At 38.6% G+C, this 20034-nt stretch overlaps 1 protein-coding gene across 2 annotated transcripts in view; it reads right to left on the minus strand.

The window, feature by feature from the left end:
* The window catches only part of NSF (N-ethylmaleimide sensitive factor, vesicle fusing ATPase), a 149272-nt gene that overhangs the window by 67782 nt on the left and 61456 nt on the right, over positions 1 to 20034 (minus strand). For both annotated transcript variants that reach the window (XM_081576437.1, XM_081576435.1), the window contains one exon: positions 7236 to 7435. In XM_081576437.1, the coding sequence (XP_081432563.1) occupies positions 7236 to 7435 (200 nt within the window). The remainder of the gene's footprint in view (positions 1 to 7235; positions 7436 to 20034) is intronic.

The following is a 20034-nucleotide window of genomic DNA, read 5'->3' on the forward strand; positions in this document are numbered from 1 at the left end:
GAGCCCGTGCTCTAGGGCCCAGGAATTGCAACTACTGAAGCCTACATGCCTACAGCCCATGCTCCACAACTAGAGAAGCCACTGCAATGAGAAGCCCATGCACTGCAATAGAGTAGCCTCAGATCACTGCAACTAGAGAAAAGCCTTCAAAGCAACAAAGACCCAGCATAGCCCTCCCCCGAAAAAAAATGTTGGAAAAAAAAAATAACTGTTTCAATTACTACAGCTTTCCAGTAAGTTTTGATACCTGAATAAGTAAGTTTTCATTATTCTCCAAAATTTCCATGACACTTGAAGTATCCAAATAAAAAAGTTGTTAAATTCCAAAAAATTCATGTTAGACTTGATTGGAAAAGCACTAAACTTACAGATTAATATGGGCAGAACCGTCATTTTTATGATAATGTTAGGATTCCCATATAAACATGTTCTATCTTACCATTTATTAGCTCTTGAAAATTCAAAACTGCTTATAATTTTCTCCTTTATTTTTTCTGTTAAGATTTAATCCTAGTTACCTTATCATTCTGACTGCTGTTGTAAGTTAAATCTTCTTTTAAAGTTACATTTGCAGGGTCTTCAAACTTTGAGTCATGTTATTCCCTTCCTGCTTGTAAAGTATTTGAGTTTTATTTATTTCTTCCTCAGCTCCCCCTCATGCTTTGAAAAGCTTGAGAACTATATACAATCTTCCCATAAACATATGACTTAAAGTTTTATGTTAATTAACATAAGCATTTTCTTCCAAAATAATACAAGGATCTTATATGAATTCAACCCACTTACCACATGGTTTGTTTCATATTTTAGTTCTACCCTTAAAATATATATGTACTGATCATCATTATCATTTTGTACAGTGAAAGCTTATTAAATTTACCTCTTTTAAGCCTTTTTATTGTGAAATAAGGCATACACAGAGGGAAAGTTCCCCAAATGTGTATGTATGTCTGAAGGAATTGTCACAAAATGAGCATCCATGTAACCTTAACAGGAACTAGAACAGAGCCAGCATCCTGGCAGTGTCTCCTTACCACCACTTCCCAACACCCTTCACCCATCATGCCTCAAAGGCACCACAGTCTGATTTTTACGTAACTATTTCTTTCCTTTATAGTTTTACCAACTAAGGAACATGTATCATTAAACACTATACTTTAGTGGAGCTTTATATAGATGAAATCATATAGCACAGATGATCCTTTCTTGTCTGGTTTCCTTTGTTCAACATTCATTTGTGAGATCGACAAATACGAATAGCTATGTGTACAGCCAGGCTTCCCTGGTAGCTCAGCTGGTAAAGAATTCACCTGCAATGCAGGAGACCCTGGTTCAATTCCTGGTTTGGGAAGATGCACTGGAAGAGGGACAGGCTACCCACTCCAGCATTCTTGGGTCTCCCTGGTGGCTCAGCTGGTAAAGAATCTGCAATGAGGGAGACCTGGGTTCGATCCCTGATTGAGAAGATACCTGGAGAAGGGAATGGCTATACCCACTCCAGTATTCTGGCCTGGAGAATTCCATGGACTATATAGTCCATGGGTTGCCATAGTCTGTTTACTTTTATTATAATACAGTAATTTATCGTATATTTATATGACTGAATTCTAGGTTGACAAGTTCCTCCCTTAAAAAAAGGCATTTAACTGATTTCTGATTTTCATCGTTTCTGTTGAGAAGACAAAGTGTGAAAGTGAAAGTCACTCAGTCATGTCAAACTCTTTGCAATCCCATGGACTACACAGTCCTTGGAATTCTCCAGGCCAGAATACTACAGTGGTAGCCATTCTCCAGGGGATTGTCCCAACCCAGGAATTGAACCCAGGTCTCCCACATTGCAGGCAGATTCTTTACCAGCTGAGTCACTGAGAAGACAACTGCCAGCTATTTGTGCTTATTGAAAAATAATCCACTTTTTTTGTCTAGTTGCTTTTAAGATTTCTCTCTTTTGTTTTCAGCTGTTTAATAATGATCATCTATACATGCAGAATTCTTTGGTATTTTTCTTGCTTGAGGTTCATATTACTTCTGGAATCCATGGACTGATGTTCTTCATCAGTTTTAGAAAATTCTAAACCTCTTTTTCTTCAAATACTGCTTTTGCCCTATTCTCTTTCTCTTGACTTTCTGGAAATTTAAATATGTGCACTAGACCTTCTCATGGTTTTATCTCTATTGCCTTTCATCCTTTGTTTCTGGTTATTTTTGTTTAATATCTTTCGGTTCACTAATTCTCTCTTTGGATGTGTCTAATCTGTTGCTTCAATGTGAGTTAATTTACTGACTTTCTCATTCCCAGAATTTCCACTTGATTTTTTTTTAAACATTTTCCAATGCTCTGTCAAAATTTTCAATCTTTTTTCTCTCTGAATGTGATAAGTATACTTCTTTTAAAATACTATATCTGAGAATTCCAGTATCTGGAGGCCCCATTTCTATCATCTTCTGTTTTTCTTTGTGTGTGTTTATGTCTTTGTGTATCTGACTCCTTTTGATTATAAGCCAGGCATTGCATTTGCAAACTACAGAAGCAGTTTATGGCCTTGCATGACACTACCTTCCTCTAGGAAGGAGGTACAATTCTGCCAAATACCAGGGGGCACTAGTGGTTTAGGAACCCTCAGCCTAGTTTTAGAGAATGACATAATTCAAAGCTTATCTGTAGCCTCTGTAAAAGCATGTCTACTTCTGGTTAACATTTGCTCCTGTGGTGTAGCCTTTCATGGTCCCAACTCAAAAGTGAGCAGGTTCATCAGGAGTCCCCTCTTTGTGGGCCATGGGCTCTAATCTCTGTCCCCCTCACATTCACTCACTAGCCAGGCAAAAGGTTTACAGAGCTGTTTAGCAGTTCTCTCCAGAATTGGCTAATTTCTCTAGAGGAACAGTGACCCCATACACTGGGACCTTTTCCCCCTGGGCTTCCATTCTCCCCATAGATCTTGTAAGCTCTTGATGCCTCCAAGCAAAAAAATAAATAAAACTTTTTGTTGAGCCTTTCTGGTAGTCTTCAGTGGCAGGCACAATTTAAATTACCAAATCTGCAACTACCAGAAGTTAAAGTTCCATATTTTATCTACATTTTCACCAGTTTCATTGCTCACCACTGTTTCTAGCACCCACTCCACTCCTTCTGGGTTCAACAGTCTTCAGTCTCAAGTACATCCTGCTTCACATTCTTCCAGTCTCAAGTACATCCTGCTTCACATTCTTCCAACAAGCTTCTGTGACTTGTTGGAAGCTTCTAATAGTTAATTCTATTAGACCCTGTCTGAAAAAATACCTTCATTTTATCTTACTCATGAATGAGAATTAAGCTGGGTATAAAATTTTAAGTTGACAGTTATCTTCACTTACCTCTGTGAAGATATCTTTCCACTGTTTTCTGATCTCTCTTGCTATTGTTAAAAACTTTACTGTCAACATAATGGATATCTCTTTGGATGTCATCATCACTTCTTCATTGTTAATACTAAGATGTTTCTCTTTTTTTCTTTGGCATTCTCCAGTTTCACTACAATCCATCTACATATAAGTTAATTTTTACTTATACGATTTGAACTCATGGTACTACATGAATCTAAGTATTTATAAATCTAAGTTTTTTTTAATCAATTCTAGAATGTTTTCAGCCATTCTATTTTTGAATATTGCCTCTATACAATTCTATTTGGGTTTCTTATTTTAATTCTGTGATCTCAATTTCTCTTTCATACTTTCCATCTCTGTATCTCTCTGTGCCACATTCTGGGTGATTTCTTTAGATCTATTCTTCTGTTTATCACTTCTCTCTTCAACTGAAGATACTGCTTATGCTGAACCTAGTTGCTGAGTTTTAAATTTTGATGATGATGTTTTTATTTATTGGAGATATTTTAGTTTCCCCTGTGAGAAGCTCCTGTGGCCTGGGTTTGGTGGAGGACCCTTTGGGGTGTTCTTTTATCTAACAACTCTATGTGGGATCATTAATCCAGGATTAATTTTAAAATTAACTTCCCAATTTGGGGACCTCAAAGTACACTGGTGGCGTGCATATGTGTGTCTTTTCCCCCCAACTCCTAAGCATGAGCCAAAGACCCATGGTTTAGAATTCCCATGTGAGATTCCTTAGCTTCCACGCTAGAACCCAGGCAAATAGCGGAACAATTTTGTCATTTCTCTGTATTGATAGGGAAATAATTCCTGGTCATTTCTCTTCACTGATGATACAGTTACTTTGGAGGTTCCAGTTCCTAGTCCAAGTTCAAGGGCTCATTTTATGCCCCCTTGTTGTTGTTCAGTCACCCAGTCATGTCTAACTCTTTGCAACCGATGAACTGCAGCATGCCAGGCCTCACTGTCCTTCAACATCTCCCAAAGTCTGCCCAAGTTCATGTCCATTGCACCAGTGATGCCATCCATCCTCTGATGCCCTCATCTTCTGCCTTCAATATTTTCCAGTGTCAGGGACTTTTCCAGTGAGTCAGCTAGTGGATGCTAAAACCCAAAGGCACACATTACCAGAACCAAAAAAGGAAGCTCATTATCTTTAGCACTTTAATTTTCAGTTTTCTTTTAATTTCTGAAGACATTTCTTTCCTGAGAGCTCAATTGTTCTTCTGAAATTATTTTAATTATATTTTACCAAGCATTTGAAGATTTTTGTAGGTTTTCGTGCTTCCTAGTCTACTGTATTTCCAGAACCAGAAATCTCATGACATTATTTTTAAGCTTTTCTTTAATGAAACAAATATATTAATACTAGTATATTAGTCAAGGTTTTCCAGAGAAACAGAATCAATAGATCTATAAATGCATTCTATCTATTCTATTGGTACTTTAAAAAATATATTTAGGAGGCAAGAATATACAATGAAGAAAAGACAATCTCTTTAACAAGTGGTGCTGGGAAAACTGGTCAACCACTTGTAAAAGAATGAAACTAGAACACTTTCTAACACCATACACAAAAATAAACTCAAAATGGATTAAAGATCTAAATGTAAGACCAGAAACTATAAAATTCCTAGAGGAAAACATAGGCAAAACACTCTCTGACATAAATCACAGCAGGATCCTCTATGACACACCTCCCAGAGTAATGGAAATAAAAGCAAAAATAAACAAATGGGACCTAATTAAATTTAAAAGCTTTTGCACAACAAAGGAAACTATAAGCAAGCTGTGAAAAGACAGCCTTCAGAATGGGAGAAAATAATAGCAAACGAACCAACTGACAAAGATTTAATCTCAAAAACATACAAGCAACTCCTGCAGCTCAATTCCACAAAAATAAACGACTCAATCAAAAAATGGGCCAAAGAACTAAACAGACCGTTCTCCAAAGAAGACATACAGATGGCTAACAAACACATGAAAAGATGCTCAATATCACTCATTATCAGAGAAATGCAAATCAAAACCACAATGAGGTACCATTTCACGCCAGTCAGAATGGCTGCTATCCAAAAGTCTACAAACAATAAATGCTGGAGAGGGTGTGGGGAAAAGGGAATTCTTACACTGTTGGTGGAAATGCAAACTAGTACAGCCACTATGGAGAACAGTGTGGAGATTCCTTAAAAAACTGGAAATAGAACTGCCGTATGACTCAGCAATCCCACTGCTGGGCATACACACTGAGGAAACCAGAACTGGAAGAGACACGTGTACCCCAATGTTCATGCCAGCACTATTTATAATAGCCAGGACATGGAAGCAACCTAGATGTCCATCAGCAGATGAATGGATAAGAAAGCTGTGGTACATATACACAATGGAATATTACTCAGCCATTAAAAAGAATACATATGAATCAGTTCTAGTGAGGTGGATGAAACTGGAGCATATTATACAGAGTGAAGTAAGCCAGAAAGAAAAACACCAATACTGTATACTAACGCATATATATGGAATTTAGAAACATGGTAATGATAACCCTATATGTGAGACAGCAAAAGAGACACAGATGTATAAAACAGTCTATTGGACTCTGTGGGAGAAGGCGAGGGTGGGATGATTTGAGAGAATAGCATTGAAACATGTATATTATCATATGTGAAACAGATCACCAGCCCAGGCTCGATGCATGAGACAGGGTGCTCAGGGCTGGTGCACTGGGATGGCCCAGAGGGATGGGATGGGGAGGGAGGTGGGAGGGGGGTTCAGGATGGGGAACACATGTATACCCATGGCTGATTCATGTCAATGTATGGCAAAACCACTACAATACTGTAAAGTAATTAGCCTCCAATTAAAATAAATAAGTTAAAAAATATATTTATTCTAGACCTAGATTTAGATCTTTCTACCTATCTAGAGATTAATTATAAGGAACTTGTTAACAGAATTATGGGGACTGACAAGTCTTACTATTTGTACTGGGTGAGCTGGAGACACAAGAAAGCCCATGGTGTGGCTCTCTCATCCAAAGGCCTGCAAGCTTGAGAGCCAGGAAGACTGGGTGTTTCACTTTGAGTCTGAAGGCAGGAAAAAAACTGATGTCCCAGCTCAGGGCAGTCAGGTAGAAAGAAATTCCCTCTTACTCAAGTGAGGGTAAGCCTTTTTGTTCTTTTTAGGTCTTCAACTGATTGGATGGCATATTAGCAAGGACAACTGCTTTACTCAATCTACAGATTCAAATGGTAAACACAACCCAACCAGAACAATATTTAACTGATGTCGGGGCACCCTAGGGCCCAGACGACTAACACAAAATTAGCCATCCCAATTAGTAAACTCTGGTTTGATTTTTAATTAATTTTATTTTTTTCTAAGACTCAAATCAAATTTTCCTTTGTGATCTAACAGCTTATACCTGTCACTCTACAGCTGAGTTGGGTCAGTGGTAAGTAAACTAGCTTTCTGCACATGAACCTTACACATACATAATTCTATAAGTTTCTTTATGGATTTAATTTCTCTCTTTTATGATAAATGAGTTCAAGACTCTAGAAGTAATGTGGAAGAAAAGTGTCACTTAAAAAGATATTCATGATATGTTTTTGCAAAACTTTGGCTTATATCACCATCCATCTTTGTATTCTGAACATGTGGATACTGACATCTGCTCACAACATGTAAATCTCCCATAATCCCTGTTCAGTGATATAACTTGGTTCTAAATAAATTTTACTTGCAATTTCTTCAAACTGTAAATTATGGCAACACGTTTTCCACCAGAACTCTGGGTTTCAATCATCACATAAATGACAACAATTTAAAAATATAAATTTATTACTAAATTATATTAACATTACCCTCCTTTGCTCCTCTTCAGCATCAGCAAAGAGTTTACGAATGTTAGCCTCTGATTCTCCCACATATTTGTTGAGAATTTCCGGCCCGTTGACCACTTTAGGCTCTCTTGCATTCAACATCTTGCCAATCTGTCGAGCCAAGAGAGTCTTACCGCAACCTGGAGGCCCGTATAACAGGATGCCTTTAACATGTTTGCAGCCTAAAAGGAACAAGAGAACAGTCTTACATCAACTAAGTAAGACATCAAAATTTCCTTTCTTCATATGCATGTTAGGAAAAATATAGCAATTGCATTAACATACATTAATATCCAGGTGCTATAAACAGAACAAGAATGAACTGAAGCTCTTTTTAAAATAGAATATTCCACAAACAATTCCTACACCAGTACCAATAGTTGAGGGGGAAAGCTGCCAATTAAACGTCTTTGGAAAAGTATATTTGAACTATGATTGAACTTTAGAACAAATACTTTTAACTATGAAAATGTCTCTTTGACTTAAATACCTAATTAGGAACTATTACTTCTTTTTCATTATCCTTTACTTTAAAGCTACCAGGGGAAAAGAGATCTATTTTCAGGCAAATTTAACTCAACACAAATCTATTATGATACAATAGCTATGGAAACTATATCTTAGTCATAGAAATTACAGGTCTACCTGTCAACACAAGTACTGGAAGAAAGGGCAGACATGTCTGAGTTGGGTGGGGACTGAGTAATCCACAGGATCCAGATGGATGTTACAGACTTTGTGGATAAAGCTGAATGCCCTATTTCACAGGACTATGCCAAGTGAGAAATCTGCTTTCTCAGAGCCACCAAGAAGCAAATGAAGCTTCCAAAGAACAGTATTTAATTCTTTTCAAGGCAACCATTGCTAAATGCCTTAAAGGTATCATTAAACAACAGAAAATAGCAAGACTGAATGACTTAAGACTCCCTAGGATTTCTTGAGCTCACTCTACATAAGCTGTGGTGTTGGAGAAGACTCTTGAGAGTCCCTTGGACTGCAAGGAGATCCAATCAGTCCACCCCAAAGGAGATCAGTCCTGGGTGTTCATTGGAAGGACTGATGTTGAAGCTGAAACTCCAATACTTTGGCCACCTGATGCGAAGAACTGACTCATTTGAAAAGACCCTGATGCTGGGAAAGATTGAGGGCAGGAGGAGAAGGGGACGACGGAGGATGACATGGCTGGATGGCATCACCGACTTGATGGACATGGGTTTGGGTGGACTCTGGGAGTTGGTGATGGATAGGGAGGCCTGGCGTGCTGCGGTTCATGGGGTCGCAAAGAGTCAAGACACAACTGAGTGACTGAACTGAACTGAACTACGTAAGCATTTACTCCATTTCTGAAGATTAAGAGGACCTTTGGTTTCTGTTTACTCACTCTAGGAATTCTCACCTATCTTGCAGTTTCACACTCAAGATGCTTGACTCTTTTCTTACGAGTTTCTTTACACTACAACAAAAAAGCACTCTGTGAAATAATAAATTCTTATATTTCAAGTGTTACACTCAAAACTACAGGTGAACAGGAAATTTTCTGGAAATGGAATATAATAAGTTTTTATGGAAAATGTCCTCATTTGGAATGAAACCTTAAAAAATTATATCTTTAAGAAAATTATGACAATACATTAATGACTCACATAAAGAAAACCACAAGATTCAACCAACTCTAACTAGAAATTTTAGATTCTAAGAAGGAAGATACTTGGTGTTGCCTGTATGGTCATTGCTTCTATCTTTATTTCAAAAAGAGACTCCCTTTTAAATCCTTGAAAGTGACGAGATCTATGCTTATGGTTAGACTTGTAGAGACAAGGAGAACTTGGTGGAAACCCTATGAAGGCTTAGATTCTTAACCTTCTCATCATAGAGTAAATTCATGTTCCAAGAACTGTAGCCTATAAAATGTCTTTGCCCTTGTCCCACCCTTGGGGCATAAGGGGTAAGGAGATAAGGGGATAAGCCTTGAGCTTCTCCTAGAGGCCAACACTACCAGGCACCTTCAGGATCCAATCTACTGGAACACATCTGAAATGAGCGCTGAAAGTTCAGTTCAGTCGCTCAGTCATGTCCAACTCTTTGCGACCCCATGGACTGCACCACGCCAGGCCTCTCTGTCCATCACCAACTCCCAGAGTTTACTCAACTCATGTGCATTGAGTCGCTGATGCCATCCAACCATCTCATCCTCTGTTGTCCCCTTCTCCTCTCGCCTTCAATCCTTCCCAGCATCAGGGACTTTTCAAATGAGTCAGTTCTTCACATCAGGTGGCCAAACTATTGGAGTTTCAGCTCCAGCATCAGTCCTTCTAATGGATATTCAGGACTGATTTCCTTTAGGATGGACTGGTTTGATCTCCTTGCAGTCCAAGGGACTCTCAAGAGTCTTCTCCAACACCACAGTTCAAAAGCATCAATTCTTCAGCTTTTTTTTTTTTCAGGTGCTCAGCTTTCTTTATAGTCCAACTCTCACATCCACACATGACTACCGGAAAAACCATAGCCTTGACTAGATGGACCTTTGTTGGCAAACCAATGTCTATGCTTTTGAATATGCTGTCTAGGTTGATCACACCTTTTCTTCCAAGGAGCAAGCATCTTTTGATTTCATGGCTGCAGTCACCATCTGCAGTGATTTTGGAGTCCCCCAAATAAAGTCTCTGTTTCCACTGTTTCCCCATCTATTTGCCATGAAGTGATGGGACCAGATGCCATGATCTTAGTTTTCTGAATGTTGAGCTTTAAGCCAACTTTTTCACTCTTCTCTTTCACTTTCATCAAGAGGCTCTGTAGTTCTCCTTCGCTTTCTGCCATAAGGGTGGTATCATCTGCATACCTGAGGTTATTGATATTTCTCCCGGTAATCTTGATTCCAGCTTGTGCTTCCTCCAGCCCAGCGTTTCTCATGATGTACTCTGCATATAAGTTAAATAAGCAGGGTGACAACATACAACCTTGACTTACTCCTTTTCCTATTTGGAACCAGTCTGTTGTTTCATGTCCAGTTCTAACTGTTGCTTCCTGACCTGCATACAGATTTCTCAGGAGGCAGGTCAGGTGGTCTGGTATTCCCATCTCTTTCAGAATTTTCCATAGTTTGTGGTGATCCACACAGTCAAAGGCTTTGGCGTAGTCTATAAAGTAGAAATAGATGTTTTTCTGGAACTCTCTTTCTTTTTTGATAATCCAACTGATGTTGGCAATTTGATCTCTGGTTCCCCTGCCTTTTCTAAATCCAGTTTTAACATCTGGAAGTTCACGCTTCACATACTGTTGAAGCCTGGCTTGGAGAATTTTGAGCATTACTTTACTAGTGTGTGAGATGAGTGCAATTGTGCGGTAGTTGAGAATTCTTTAGCATTACCCTTCTTTGGGAACTCTGGAAACTGGCTCATAATCTTCCACTCCAAGCCAATTGCTACTGTTTGACTTAAAATTATTTGTAAAATACCATAGCAGAGGAAAGTCGAGGTGGTGGGAATGCAACAGGCACAAGGGGAGAAAAGCCAGAAAGGAGAAAATGAAGACACGCTTAGCACCTGCAAAGTACCAAAACCTTAGCCCCATCTCCAGTCTCTTAACCTTCTCCAAGTTTCTCAACTTCCTTCTAACCACACTTCCCTCCAGTTAAGCCATACTTTCTTTCAAGGACTCTTGCTTCCTCGGCATTCTTATATTTCTGGTATACCTACCCCAGGAGCCCTGAACACAACATGACTTTATTGCACCTAAACATTGGCCACAGAGCAAGACCAGAGAACATTACACCACTGTGCTGACTGATATCCTAAGAGCTTCATGCTATCTGATTTCAGCTCTTCTCTCACTGCTTTCTCAGTACTGCATGCCACCCCTCACTTGTTTCTGTAATCTCCTATTCTCCTTAGTAATTATCCAGATCTTCACTGTTCTCTTCTCAAGCGCTACACACGCCATTAATTCTTACAGATGATTTAGATTTCTACTTTGCACATTAAAAAAAAAACCAACCTATCAAGTATGAATTCTGTTTAGCTCCCTGTTTCCTTTTTTTTTTTTTCTTAACACTGCAAATTTATTATCTAACAGTTCCTTAAGTCAGAAGTTTGAGTGGGTTTGGGTAGTTCAGCTCCATTTTTCGTAAGACTGAAATCAAGGTGTGAGTCAGTGAGGTTTTGGGTAGAATCAGTTTCCAAGTATATGCAGGTTGTTGATAGAATCCATTTTCTTGTGACTGTGAGACTGGGATTTCTGTTTCTTTGCTGGCTGTCAGCTGGGGGTTCACTTTTTCTCCCAGAGGCTGCCTATTTTCTTTTGATACTTTCCATGTGGTCTCCCTCCAGTAAGTAACTGAGTTTCTCTTATGCCTCAGATCTCTTGAGCTTCTTTTTCTGACACACCTCTCTCTTCTGCCTTTCTCTTCTGCTTTAAGCTACCTTCTGTGATATTGTTAGGCTCACCCAGATAATTCAGGTTAATCTCCTTATCTTTTGACAAGGTTATTAGTAATCTTAATTACATATCCAGACTCTCTTTGCATCCCAGCTTCTTTATCTACAGATTTATCTGCAGACATCTCCATTCTCAACTTCAGCAACTGTTCTCAGAGGAGGAGTTTCCTTCCTCTTCTCCAAGGTTTAAATTGCAATTATTTGTCTTTATACTTTCTTCTCTATTAGACTGTGAACTATTCAAGGCAGGTGCTGTCTCATCAATTCTGAATTGCAAACACTCAGCATTAGTATCTAGCACATACTATATACTCAATAAATAGCTGAATAAGTAAATTGTTGACATCTTTCCTATAAAACTCAGAGAAAATGGGGGCAAGAAGATGATTTTTTAAAAAAATTATTTGAAGCTCTTATTTGAAAGTATTTTGTATTTGAAGCTCTCCATAAAAGTATTTACTTTCATGGCTAAGATAATTTAAATACCTAAAAAAAATGCCTTTGGAAAGACTGGTACTTTACAAATTTGGCCAAACTACATAATATCTAAGTACTAGATTTTTAACTCTGTAACTCTGTTTTTGTATGTGGGAAATGCTCAATTTAATGTGTTTTGAATTAAATTAACTCAGATGTTATAAAATGAATAACCCACAAAATATTACCATGAAATTTGAAAGAAAGAGATAAAATGCACATCCATGGAACTTATATATAATCTATAATACAGATCTCTGAAATTACAGAATCTGTTCAATATAACATCAATAGGAATGTCATAAAAGCTCTAATCTGCATTAGAACCATAATTCTTTTAGGATGCCAAGAAAACACATCAAAAAATATACACTTACATGTGAAGATTTTAAAAAACCCACTTCCACAAAGGAAGTAGTTACTTGAATAAGAAGTGGAAATGGGACTTTGTTATTACTATTATTATCATAGCCTTTTCGACTTATTAAATAAGCATTGGTCTCTAATTTTAAATGAGTCATAAAAACTCTTCATAAGTAATTCCATTCAACAAAAGTGTATTAAGCTCCTGTTTGGACTAGGCACGAAACGAGGTGTTTGGGGATACAAACATGAAAAAGGCAGTCCATACCTGCAGGGCATTTCTGATTTAGTAGGAAAGACAGAAATAAAAATAAGTTATCTACAATATAATATGACATTATCAGAGACATGCATGAAATGTTTTTGGAACCTAGCCAAGAGAGACTGATCTTGCCAGGGTGATGGCAAAAAATTAGGGATGGACACAGGGCATGGGCCTTGGAGGATGGCTTGAGGTTCCTGGTTGGGCAAAGGAAGGGAAATGGCAGCCTAAAGACAGAGATCAGCATTAGATCAGGCCCAGCGGCATGGACTTAGAAGCTGTCCTCTCAAGACAACCAGTCATCCGTTCTATGGCTGGGAGCCTTGGAGGTGAGTGCCTGAGTACAAGGTTGACAGGTTCCCAACTAAGACAGGCCTCAACACCATGCCAGGAGTTTTTAATTTGTTTTGTAAAAACCCAGAGGTTTTTAATCAGGGAGGCTATATAATGAGATGTGTGTTTAAAAACTAACTCTGGTGGTAGAGGAAGGACTAGAGAACAAAGATCAGAGGGTGGGAGTCTAGTTGGAGGAATGTTCTTAACCTTTTTCTGGGGACACTGCCTCACTGTCTGGCTTTGGGTTTTTTGCCAATTAAGCCTTCCTATCCCTCCAAGTCCTTTGGAAGCACATGAACAATTGGGTCGAGAGGCCTCAGAAGGCCGCCTCCCTACTGATGTCCCAGCTTTCCCCTAAGCTTCTCCAGAACATGAAGGCCTAGCACTGATGCTGGGAGCCTCTGATCTCTGACCGCTAGACTGTCTGACTGCCAAGCTGTACTGATTGCTGTTACTTTTTTTTTTCCCTTTATGTCTTACATGCCCCCTCACTACTCAGAGATCAGTTCCCTGAGTTAGGGAACTACATAGCAAAGGGCAGGCACAGAGGAAGGAGAAATCAGTGGAACTGAGTTGTTTAAAATGTCATGTTCTCTCATTCTATCCCTTACTTTTTTCCCCATGGAACAGTCTAGTGGACTTCCTAGAAAAATGTCCACGTACAAAAATTTGTATGCAGTTTTGAGGAGATTCTTAGATCCTCTGAGGTCCAAATTCAAATTCAAAATCCCTGAGTACTATTGAAGTAATCCAGACAAGAGACCAGAAATGGAAAGAGGCAATAACTGTAAGAAATAGTAGTAGGAAAAGAACAGAAGATAGGGGAGATAGTCATCAGAACTCAAGAGATCAACTGAAAATAAAAGAAACAGGGGGAGTCAAGAATGACCTGAAGGCATCTGGCCTGGACACATGAGAAAAATGATCATCATCTCAGAAAATAACCAAGAAGTTAGGAATAGGAAATCATAACTTAGTTTTTGGCTATCAGGCATTTGAGATTCAGGCAGTAATGACCATATAAAAGACCTGTTGAAAGCTTAGAAAAGATATCAGAACTCCTGGTTTAATATTTTTGAATGCTTACTCTGGGCACATGAAAAGCCTCCAAAAGCTTTAAGCAGAGGAATGTGACAAGAGGGACAAACACTCCGGAGACAGAGGATGAGGCCTGGAAAGAGAACATGTGACGTAAAAATCAGGAGGTTCATGCTGATCTAGGTCAGATCATTTGGGGTTGAGGTAGAAGGAAGCCAAGTAGTGTAGGCAGGAACAGACAAGAGATAACACTTTCCAGAACTCTGGAAACCTAGAGGCGGGATTTAAGGAGAGGTGCAAGGAAACTTCTTCTGAGACTAGTGAAGTAAAGAGAAGAGGAAGTGAGCTGAGGTTATGCCTGCTGGTTTTGTTTATCACCTGAAGTAGGGGCTGAGGTCATCTAAAGAATGCAGGATGAGGAGATGACACTGGTAAACATGTGAAAAGTTTGGAAAGAACGTGAGGAAATGGGGAAATGTGTGAGGAAGCGGGCTTGAGCAGACAGATGCCACTGGGTAAGTTAACTTGGCATAGGAAATTCAGGTCACTGAGGAACATTCCTCGCTGTTCTAATTACATAAGCAACTTACTGTGTGAGGTAAGGTGTAGGTTCTTACTCAATTCTGTAAATATAAATTTTATTAAAGCTGGCATAAGAATTTTGACTTTTTGGGTTTTAACCACTGTTTTTTCCAAAACTGAATCTTAAACATTAGCATTGCAGGATAAATAAAACTACCACACAAAAACACACAAAACTACCCCCAAATCCAAAACCACATGGCCTATTCTCACCATTCTACTTCTATTTTCCACAAAGTTTGAGGCTTTAATTTTCATTTCTAAGTCATTTGCATCTTTTCTCCTTCCTCTATAATTCATGGACTAATAGTATAATCAAAAATAGTGCCAAAGCATTTCTTGTTTTCATTTCCTGAGTTGTTAATTAAATGCTTTTAAAAACTGCTTCTGTTAATCTCTTCCTAAAAATACCTAATTTTTATCTGGATGAGGCACAAACATAACACTCCTGGTTATAGTAACATAAAGGAAGGTGGTAGTGAAAGCCATAATTCAAAATGGCCAAAACTGGCTTTATATATTTGGTTTTGGAATTTAAGTTGCTAATTATATCTGAATATAGGAGTAAATGAAGTTTTGGGATCATGTTCTTTGACTCATTCAACAAGTGTTACCTTAAGATGAGGTTGTTCTCTTCTGATTATTTTTCTTTCCTCAGTGAAATTAAAGATTCCAGATCATCAGCTGCTGGTGAGGATGGAATGAGGCAAGAGATAATGTTGGATGTTTGAGGAGAATGAAGACGAACTAGTCCTCTCAGAGAGGTGGTAAGGAAACTGACAAGACTAAGGAAATACATCCCTTCTAGGCCTCTTGGCTAAGATCAGGTGTAGACTAAGGGGATATAGAAGGAATGCTAGGAAACATTGATTCCAAGATATACTGATGCTTGCTTGATATTTGGTTCTTAAATTTAAAGTGAGGCCAAACATCATGGTTTTGTGTTTTTCTGAAGCCATATTCAAGTCTGGGTACTGGTACAGAGTAAGCAGGTAGCTGAGAAACACCTGACACACAGAACGTGCGGAGCAAGGCTGTTAAGGGTGTACCGTAGGAGGGTGAAGGGCTTCTGCAAGAGCTCAGTAGGTAAAGAATCCACCTGCAAATGCAGGAGACACAGGAGATGTGGGTTCAATCCCTGGGTCAGGGAGATCCCCTGGGGAAGGAAATGGCAACCCACTCCAGTATTGTTGCCTGGAAAATCCCATAGACAGAGGAGCCTGGCGGGCTATAGTCCATGGGATCACAGAGTTGGACGCAACTGAGCACACACAGAGGCGGGTAAAGGTGGTAGACCATGGAATCTAAGCTGGGTAAAGAGGACAAAAGGCTGGGAAGTGACAGAGTAAATTAACTGGAAGGTCCCATGGGACTGAACTTGCTGGAGTAGGGGGTGAGACGCGGGCTAAAAGAAAGCAAGGAGAAAATGGGAGGTGGCTAGAGAGCAAGAGGCGTAAAACTAAGATCCTCAAAGTTGTGGTTATTAGTCATGGTGCAGTCTTGGGTATGACCAGAGTGAGTGTCTGAGATGGAGTCAAAGAAAAGTTAAATGGAAATGAGGACTCTGAAGAACTGTGAAGATAGACTGTTGGACAAATCACCACAAGGATACTAAAGTCACCAGTGACACATAGATAAATAAAACAATCAAGATTACTGTTAGAGGAGCAAGTAAGCCAGACAACTTCTCTATCTGGCCCCCCTGTTCATTCTTCTCTAGCAGGGCTATTCCTGTTCTCTTCCATTTTGTTCTCCATATGTTAGGGACAATGAAAAGTATTAATGTCTATTATTGTAAAACTAATGTCTATTATTGTCTATTATTTTACATCATTATGTAAAAGCTATTAATAAAGGTACAAATAATGTTAAATTCCAATGAAATAAATACAGCAAATGGTAATGCCATTGTTTACTAAGGATTTAAGCAAACATGACACTGGAAACTCACTGTAAGACTATATTCTGTAAATAATTTAGTGTAAGGATTGTTTGTATCTCATTCTAGAGCTTTGTCATAAGGAATTTTTAATGATTTGCTAGAATATAAACCGCAAAGCTGAATTTCAATTATATTTCACAATGGATATTTGTCAAATGGATGAAAGTGCAGCTTGTGGTCAGGCACCAGATAGGTGAGGAATGTCTGGTTTAAGCGCATTAGGAAATAAATGTGAAAAATCTCTACAGAACATTAAAAATTACTAACTCAGAGTCCCATTTTTCTGACCATTGATTCTCAGACTTAGACTTATTATAGCTAAACAACTTCTTTAAAACAACAACAACAGCTGGAGATTAGTGTTGTCGTTGGGTTGCTTAGCTTTTATTTTGCAAGGTAAAGATTTCTTAAGCAAACAAAAATATCAAACCTGACATCTTCTATCACCGCCATTTAATCTAATAAAATATACTGTACTATCAAAAGGTAGGATGGACATAATCACAGAATAAAGAACGTTTTTTGTATTAAATAAACTCAAGAGTGAGGACTCTGGAGTCAGCTTGTCTGGGTTCAAGTCCTGGTTCTTCCACTTATAACTGGAAATAATAATAGCAACTACCTCAGAATATTATTATGAAGATTAAGGCACTTAGAATACTTCCTGTCATGTAGAAACAGCTCATGCTGCTGCTGCTGCTGCTGCTGCTAAGTCACTTCAGTCATGTTCAACTCTGTGCCACCCCATAGACGGCAGCCCACGAGGCTCCTCCATCCCTGGGATTCTCCAGGCAAGAACACTGGAGTGGGTTGCCATTTCCTTCTCCAATAAAGAGCTCATAAATTGGCTTAATTAATATTAGCTTATTTTTTTTTAATCACCTTGCTGCGCAGGAGTTACGAGATGCAACCAGACTGACAACTTTTGGGTGAGAATTAAATCATTGTTAGGTGACTGTAAAGCCTGAAAATAAATGAAGATCTTGCTTGTGAAATTCTTTCTGAGACTGACTACTGTGACCATCTGGCCCCTTAAACACTTTATCTAAAACACTATTATCACTGGGACATTGCAAATTACAGGACCCATTCCACTGATCAACCTCAAAATCCAAATTAACACTGTAGTAAATGAGTTGTAACAATAGTTTCACAAAGATTTTGCTAGTGTTCAGTAGGGCAGGATTCTCTAGAGCTTTAGCCTCTCTTTCCAGGTGGATTACTATCAGAGTCAATCCTCCCTGCTCATCTTATACCTTAAGCAAGATTCAATTCATACCCACTTCTCAAGCCTTCCATCCTCATTAAGGGTCAATATGTAGCTCCATCCATAAAAACCAAGCTACCGTGACTATCACTTTCACATGTATACACCTTTCCAACATCTTCCTCCCCAACCTGTTCTATTATAATAAGAATGTTTCTTCTTCAAAGTTCCCTTTATCACCCCAATTGCACCAATTCTCATAGTCCTTAACTATCAGATATTAGAAAGCTGCCACTCCTCTTTCTTAGGGTGGCACACACCTCATTCTGTGGCACTCACCTGGGATGATCTGGTTCTATTAAGAGGAACTGGGGCTATTTCTGGGTATTTCACTCAAAAGGATATTTGCAATGCTAGATAACCGCTGCCCATCCTTTGTCTCTTAGTTTGAGGTAGCTTAGTATGATATACACTTCTTGATTCCAACTTCCACTCTCTTAGTTAAATTAGCAATTCTCCAACCATGTACAAATGTGTAACACTGTTTGAGCCCCATGTATTGTTACTCAGTGATTATAACCATACAAACTTTGGTGGGGAGAACTTCAAGAGGCTTTAAGGTGTATGCTATGATTAGCATGGATGACTTTTGATCTAAAAGTCTAAATACAGTAAGACCTTATCCATTATAATAAAGCTTATGTAGCCCCTCTGATGAAAATAATACATGAAAATATGTGTAAGATATCTAATGTACCAATTATAATCTCTTTTCTTAAGAAAGGTCAATGAAAAAGAATAGCCTGTTTCTACAATATAATTAATAAAGTGTTTGCTGTTTATAATCTTTGAAATATTACCCATAAAAGTAAAAAATTTGCATTTGTTAATCTCTTCAGTTTTAAAAAGCAGTGAATTTTCTTTGTTTTCCTGAGATTGTATCAGAAGCAAGCTGCACTGAGGAAAAATTGTCAGTCAACTTTTAGGTAACCAAAGGAGGAAAAAAAATTAGGGCAAACACTAATTTTACACAAGAGTAAGCAGAATAAGAATAAATTAGGACTGATCTCTGTCAAATTAGCATCAGGATAAAGAGTGTTTATTTCGTGGGGAAATACGATGCATAAAGAGAAAGAGAGAGAAGTGTGAAATCGGTTTGGTGATGTTTAAAGGGGAATCCCACATAACTTCCAGTTCAAATGCAGACAGATTTGCCGTGTTTGCCAAAACAGGGAGGCTATCAACAGAACAGCAGCAAGTCAGGACGTATTCACAAGTCTTGCAAGCCGCTCTCTGCAGTTGTGCAAACCAGATTTGAATGCTTATTTTTAAATCGTGCATGCACTTGCAGAAAACACAATCACAAATTAACGCTAATATTTAGTCTTTTATTTTAAAGTTTGCACAATTCCAACTTCTCCTAGAATTATGAGTATTTTCTTAGTTCTGTTCAACTTACCCTTTCAGTAGTACAATATGATTATTTATACTAAGAAACAGTTTTTAATTTTCCATCCACGCAATGAGGACTTAAGAGCATAACTTCCATCAATTCATAATATAGGAGGGCTTTTTGTTTGTTTCAAAGATTGTTAATCAGCCTCTAAAACAACTCATCTACATTTGCTTAGCTGGGCACTTACCAAATCTTTAAGAAAAGGAAATAGTTAAGAATGGAAACACAACCTGGACCCCATCTGAGCAGTCAGGTCTTTGATTATCCATTCTCTGGGTATCATTTGTCTAGTAGAGACCCACTGTTGCCCCCAACAATTTTAACACGCTGAGAGCACTTTGAGTTCCGTTATGATTAAGTGAAACGGGCCTGTCCCCTGAGCACCAAGCAGTAGTGCAGGATGCCTGACTGGTCTATTTCCAAATTAGTCACCTGAGATTCAATATAGATCTTCTCACTAGATAGCCCACAACTAAAGATGGGGTGTGTGTAGCAACCCTCCAAACTAATCTCTGCTGACACCCCACCCTTTTATACTCCCTCAGAGGGAGTGGCCTGGTATTTCACAAATTCTTGATGACAAAGATCATGCTTCTACTATATAGCAGGTCCTGCCTTGCTGCCATCTGGCAGCATGTATCTTTATTAGTTTCAGAATTTTACAGCTTCTCCTGTCTTCTTTTTT

Source organism: Giraffa tippelskirchi, chromosome 3 (assembly GCF_054371585.1).
Source record: "Giraffa tippelskirchi isolate mGirTip1 chromosome 3, T2T-mGirTip1v1.2.pri, whole genome shotgun sequence".
Taxonomy (NCBI): domain Eukaryota; kingdom Metazoa; phylum Chordata; class Mammalia; order Artiodactyla; family Giraffidae; genus Giraffa; species Giraffa tippelskirchi.